General features: G+C 39.1%; 1 protein-coding gene across 2 annotated transcripts in view; it reads left to right on the top strand.

Moving 5' to 3' along the window:
- Window positions 1-3,632, top strand: part of LOC118766236 (putative GPI-anchored protein pfl2) — a 15,766-nt gene extending 12,134 nt beyond the window's left edge. For both annotated transcript variants that reach the window (XM_036509538.1, XM_036509537.1), the window contains one exon: window positions 3,276-3,632. In XM_036509538.1, coding sequence (XP_036365431.1) covers window positions 3,276-3,438 — 163 coding nt within the window. In that variant the 3' untranslated portion in view covers window positions 3,439-3,632. The remainder of the gene's footprint in view (window positions 1-3,275) is intronic.
- Window positions 3,633-6,462: the final 2,830 nt, after the last annotated feature.

Raw genomic sequence — 6,462 nt, 5'->3', positions numbered from 1 at the left:
AAAGAGATTCAGCAGATATTTCTCGTAGATTTAACGATTCGGTTTTGATTTCCAACTAAGACTAATTCATGTCATTTTGGCTGTTATTGTCTTCAGTTAAAGTGGTGTTCCACTACTTGGGCCGTGTTCATAAGTGGTAGGAAGCAGGAGACTGATTCGGATAACAGAATCAAGTGTTGTCACAGAAATGCGCCAGCTCCAGTATTCGATTCTCAGAAGAAGAGAAGTTGATAAAGAAAGCCAAGCTCACCGTCTTCGATTCGGTTTCCGTGCTTCTCATCACCAAGAGTCATGAATCTTGGGTAATGACTGCAAGAGTACAATTGTTAATACAAACAGCCTAAATGGGGTTACACCCAAGGATCTTTGGAAGTAACGTTATTCGACAGGGTGCGTAACTCGGAGATCAGAGAGTCTCTCCAGGTTGAGCCAATACTTCTCTACATTGAGAGGTTGCTGCTCCGGTGCTACGAACATGTGATGAGAATGTCGCAAGACGGATTCTTCAAGCAGAGCCAACCAGCAAGAGACCCAGGAATAGATCAAGAACGAGATAGTTGGGAATCCTACCGTAAAGTGTAATGACGGTTGCTTCTGATAGGACCCTATGGAAGGGGCACCTGGGGACGGAAACTCTACTCCTACGACCCTCTCGCGAATAGTAAGCAGAGAATATGGATGGCTGGATGGATGGACGGACGGACGGAGAGACGGACGGACGGAGAGACGGACAGATTGTCTCCGTCGAAATCCTCGTGAATATCATACAAAATAACTCAAGTTATTGACTAGTGCTTAAATAAACAATTAGGCGCAGGCGTGGCTATGAGGTAAGAAGTTTGCTTGCCAACCATAAGGTTCCGGGTTCAGTCTCACTGCGTAGCACCTTGAGCAAGTATCTTCTACTATAGCTTCGAGCCAACCAAATTTGGTAGGCGGAAACTGAAACAAGCTCGTCGTATATATATATATATATATATATATATATATATATATATATATATATATATATATATATATATATATATATATAGGGGAGAGTTCACGAAAAAAACAAAAGACGAAGACAGGTGGTGTACAAAACAAACAGATGTATTAGTATAACGCTCAGGAATTGAAAAGTATATATTACGGAGATGTACTTGCGTAGCAAATGACCTGATCTGAGATCGTGTGCTGGAACGAAAACAATTGCAGCGTGGAAGGTGTTTATAAGCCACTTAAGAAACACAAAAACCGTTAGATTCACTTCAACATTTAAATTTAATTTGTCAAGATATTTTCGTCGCTTTAAAACCGCGACATATTCACTGACAAAATTCCGTGCAGCACGGAAAATGTTGAAGTGAATCTAACAGTTTTTGTGTGTTTCTTAAATGGCTTATAAACAACTTCCACGCTGCAATTGTTTATGTGTGTGTGTGTGTGTGTGTTCAGTATGTATGTGAGTGTGTGTGCACGTATGCATGTATGCATATTATATGTATGTATGCATGTATGTATGTATGCATGTATGTATGTATGTATGTATGTATGTATGTATGTATGTGTGTGTGTCTTTGTGTCCGTGTTTGTCCGCCACCACCGTTTGACAACCAGTGCTGATGTGTTCACGCTCCCGTAACTTAGCGCTTCGGCATAAGAAACCGATAGAATAAGTACTAGGCTTGAAAATAAGTCCCGGGACTGATTTGCTCGACTAAAACCTTTCAAGTAAAAAAATAAAGAAAATATAAAAAGATTAATCCTAATGAAAGCCGAGAAAATCAAGTGCGAAATTGCGCAAATAATGTTGATGTTTCTATGCGTGCGTGCGTGCGTGAGTGTGTGCGTGCGTGTGTGCGTGTGTGCGCGCGCGTGTGTGTAATCACTGTATCATTGTATCGACCAGCCTGTCAGATGTTGTTAGACACCGTTGATCACAATGCACTTCCACACATTGGTGTAGCTTTCGAATTATGTCACACTGCTAGCTAGGCGGGCAGGCCGATCCGCCACCTCCTTGAACGGAATTACAGTTTTATCTATTTACAGATGAATTAACTCATATTTGGGATCTTTTCTTTTTGATGGACGGAATTTTCTAGTTAACTAAAATATTTGAAACTTCGTATACTGGTAGAATGTGTCAAAAGAAAACATTATTGTAAACAAAATTGAAAACAAAATTGTAATTTGTAACTTTAACGTAGTTTAATTCTTCGAATTTTAACCAATGAAATCCCAGCATCTTCGAATTTTAACCAATGAAATCCCAGCATCTTCGAATTTTAACCAATGAAATCCGAGCATTTGAGTTCAAATCATTTGCTGCGTTATTGATATTGATAAAGAAACATAGCAGACGCATGCCGCATACACACACACACATTCAGATACATACACACGTACACTTGCACACACACACACACTCTCTGTCACTATCTCTCTCTCTCTCTCTCTCTCTCTCTCTCTCTCTCTCTCTCTCTCTCTCTCTCTCTCTCTCTTTCTCTCTCTCAAACACATGCATATACATTTGCACAAGCACATAGTAATTAATATATAAGCGTGTACACACATACAAACGGAGATATACATACACACACATACGCACACAAGCATACATACACGTTCGTGAGTTGCCCCTTGCCGCCACGAATTTACACAAAAGGTAAATAAACCAGAAGGGGGGGGTCAATGTTTCATCGTTTCGGGATCGATAAATTAAGTACTAATTAGGCACTGGTGTCGAGGATTTTTTTCCCAATTTATATCACAGCTTCCGACAAGCTGGGGCATCCTTTTATGAAAAAATATTTCGCAAATTTTTACAATACGACTCACACTCCACGCGCAAACTCTAGACCGCTTTAAGCATATTATTGTTTTGTTTTTGTTGTTTCTGGCCCTTCAAAACCATGGGAGAAGCCTTTTCGGCAAAAAAAAATAAAGAAAATATTCAAAAAATATCGTTAATATTTTTATTGGGCGACGAAATTCACCGATTTAAGAGATATAGCTGTTATTTCTAGCAGAAGACAGAAGCGAGAAGGATGAATAAGACGTGTGTGTGTGAGTTTTTAGACGCAGCAAATGATTTGAGCTCGAATGCTAGGATTTCATTGGTTAAAATTCGAAGAATTAAACTTCGTTAAAGTTACAAATTACAATTTTGTTTTCAATTTTGTTTACAATAATGTTTTCTTTTGACACATTCTACAAGTATACGAAGTTAACTAGAAAATTCCGTCCATCAAAAAGAAAAGATCCCATATTTGTATTTATATTTCTTTCAGGAATCGCTTGTCATTAAGAACCAACGTTAATGAAGCTTCTCAAAAGACTTTACGATCCAGGTCAAATAATACGACTGAAAATGTAGAGAACACCAATAAGATTGAACAATCCCATCATTTCATTAATGAAGCTTTTACCGATGATCAGCAGTTGTCAACTTAATCACGAAGGAATAATCTCTGTCTTCTGTTGAACGATAAGAAGTAGGTTAGCTCCAGGTGAATCAAATCGGCGACGTGATTTCGACTTTGTGTTGAAGCTATTTCACTTCATTTGCTCCACTAATAGCCATGGAAAAGGCATGATCACCACTATATCCCATTGTTCCTAACCATAAAAATGTCAATCATTTTAAATGAGTCCTTGTGTTTTTTTTTGTTTGTTTTTGTTTTATGCCGTTTTTTTTTCCAGTTTATTGTTGTAGTTGTTGTTAAAAACCTGCGCTTTTTACCGAACAAATTTTACCAATATCGGAGAATCTGTTACTGCTGTTGTAGTAAATAATCAGTTCTATAGGATATTTTCTATATTAATAAAAGCGAAATTCTGTCTGTCTGTCCGGGACCCCTGCATCTCAGTCTACATGTGTTGTACATAGACATATTATATCTTTTTGGAATCAGGATGATCCCGGGATAGAAAATCTACCCTTCTTGAACACCTAACATTTGGATCTGATTTTAAAGCATTTGAATTGCTATTTCTAGCAAGTAAAGATGGACTGATTCACGCCATATTAGTTAGCATTTGTCAGATGACATCAGAGATCAAAAGGGAGATAAATGATATTTACTTCGTTAATCGTATGTCGAGATAAGAACTTTGGAACAAAGTGGCCAACTGTTGGAATTCAACTTGGAACTGGAACAATAGAATGATTGCATTACAGAATTAATTCTCATCCGTCCTTAGCCCCTGACCACCGTATTATAATAGGCGTATTATAATCAAGCTATTTAGCTCTCTTTAGTTTTGGGCTGCAGGCCCAATTAGCCCTCCGTAGGAGCTAGGTGAAAAGTCCGCATGAAGTGCGCCTTTTAAGCTAATAACACATAAAATTAATATGTCTATGTATGATCCATGTTGGACTATGGCCATGCAGGAGCACCGCCTTGAATAATTCTTTTAGACGAATGCATCGACCCAAGTACTTATTTTTTAAAGCCTAGTACTTATTCCATGGATGGATGGAGGGATAGAGGGGGGGACGGAGGGAGGGATGGATGGAAGGATGGATGGATGGATGGAAGGATGGATGGATGGATGGATGGATGGAGGGAGGGATGGAAGGATGGAGGGAGGGAGCGATGGAGGGAGGGAGCGATGGAGGGATGGACGGATGGATGGATGGATAGGTGGATGGATGGATGGATGGATGGATGGATAATTATTAGTTTCAAACAAAATGCCTGTTAGAAATTATTTGTGTGTTAGAATTTTGATGGATTGATCGATGGATTGATGGATGGGTGGATAGGTGGGTTGAGGAGTGGGTGGGTGAGTGGGTAGGTGGGTGGGTGAGTGGTTGGGTGGATGGGTGGACTGATGGATGGATCGATGGATGGATGGGTGGGTGTGTCGTTGGGTGGATGGGTGGGTGTATGGATGGATGGATGGGTGGATGGTTGGATAATTATTAGTTGTTACAAAATGTCTGTTAGAAATTATTTGTGTGTTTGAATTTGGATGGATGGATGGATTATTAGTTTAAACATAATGTCTGTTAGAAATCGTTTCTTTTTGAATTTTGATGACAGTTGATCGAATTTAGACCAGTGGACAGTTGATCGAATTTACACCAGTGGACAATTGATCGAATTTGCACATGTAAACAGTTGATCAAGTTTACACCGGTGGACAGTTGATCGAATTTTCGCTAGTGGGCAATTGATTGAAATGCACAAGTAGACAGTTGTTCAAATTTACGCCAGTGGACAGGTGATCGAATTTGCAAAAGTAGACAGTTGATCGAATTTACATCAGTGGACAGTTGATCGAATTTTTGCTAGTGGGCAATTGATTGAAATGCACAAGTAGACAGTTGTTCAAATTTACGCCAGTGGACAGGTGATCGAATTTGCAAAAGTAGACAGTTGATCGAATTTACATCAGTGGACAGTTGATCGATCGAATTTGCGCCAGCGGACAATTAATCAAATTTACACCAGTGGGTAGTCGATCGAATTTGCAAAAGTAGACAGTAGATCGAATTTACACAATTGCACAGTTGATCGACGTTAGACCAGTGGACAGTTGATCGAATTTACACCAGTGGACAGTTGATCGAATTTTCGCTAGTGGACAGTTAATTGAATTTGCACAAGAAGACAATTGATCAAATTTTCCCTAGTGGACAATTGATCGAATTTACACCAGTGGGCAGTTGATAGAATTTGCGCTAGTTGACAGTTGATCGAATTTACACCAGTGGACAGTTGAACGAATGTTTGCTAGTGGACAGTTGATCGAATTTGCACAAGTAGACAATTGAACGAATTTAGACCAGTAGACATTCAATCGAATTTGCGCTAGTGGATACTAGATCGAATTTTCGCTAGTGGACAGTTAATCGAATTTACATAAGTAGACAGTTGAACGAATTTAGACTAGTGGAGTCTATCGAATTTTCCCTAGTTGAAAATTGATCGAAATACACAATTAGACAGTTGATCGAATTTACATCAGTGGACAGTTGATCGAATTTGCACCGTTGGATAGTTGATCGACGTTAGACCAGTGGACAGTTGATCGAATTTACACCAGTGGACAGTTGATCGAATTTTCGCTAGTGGACAGTTAATTGAATTTGCACAAGAAGACAATTGATCAAATTTTCCCTAGTGGACAATTGATCGAATTTACACCAGTGGGCAGTTGATAGAATTTGCGCTAGTTGACAGTTGATCGAATTACACCAGTGGACAGTGAACGAATGTTTGCTAGTGGACAGTTGATCGAATTTGCACAAGTAGACAATTGAACGAATTTAGACCAGTAGACATTCAATCGAATTTGCGCTAGAGGATACTAGATCGAATTTTCGCTAGTGGACAGTTAATCGAATTTACATAAGTAGACAGTTGAACGAATTTAGACTAGTGGACAGTCTATCGAATTTTCCCTAGTTGAAAATTGATCGAAATACACAATTAGACAGTTGATCAAATTTACACCAGTGGACAGTTG

This window comes from Octopus sinensis, linkage group LG15, assembly GCF_006345805.1.
Source record: "Octopus sinensis linkage group LG15, ASM634580v1, whole genome shotgun sequence".
In the NCBI taxonomy this organism is placed as follows: domain Eukaryota; kingdom Metazoa; phylum Mollusca; class Cephalopoda; order Octopoda; family Octopodidae; genus Octopus; species Octopus sinensis.
Note: the sequence above shows the minus strand (reverse complement) of the source record. Positions and strands in the feature narration are given on the sequence as shown.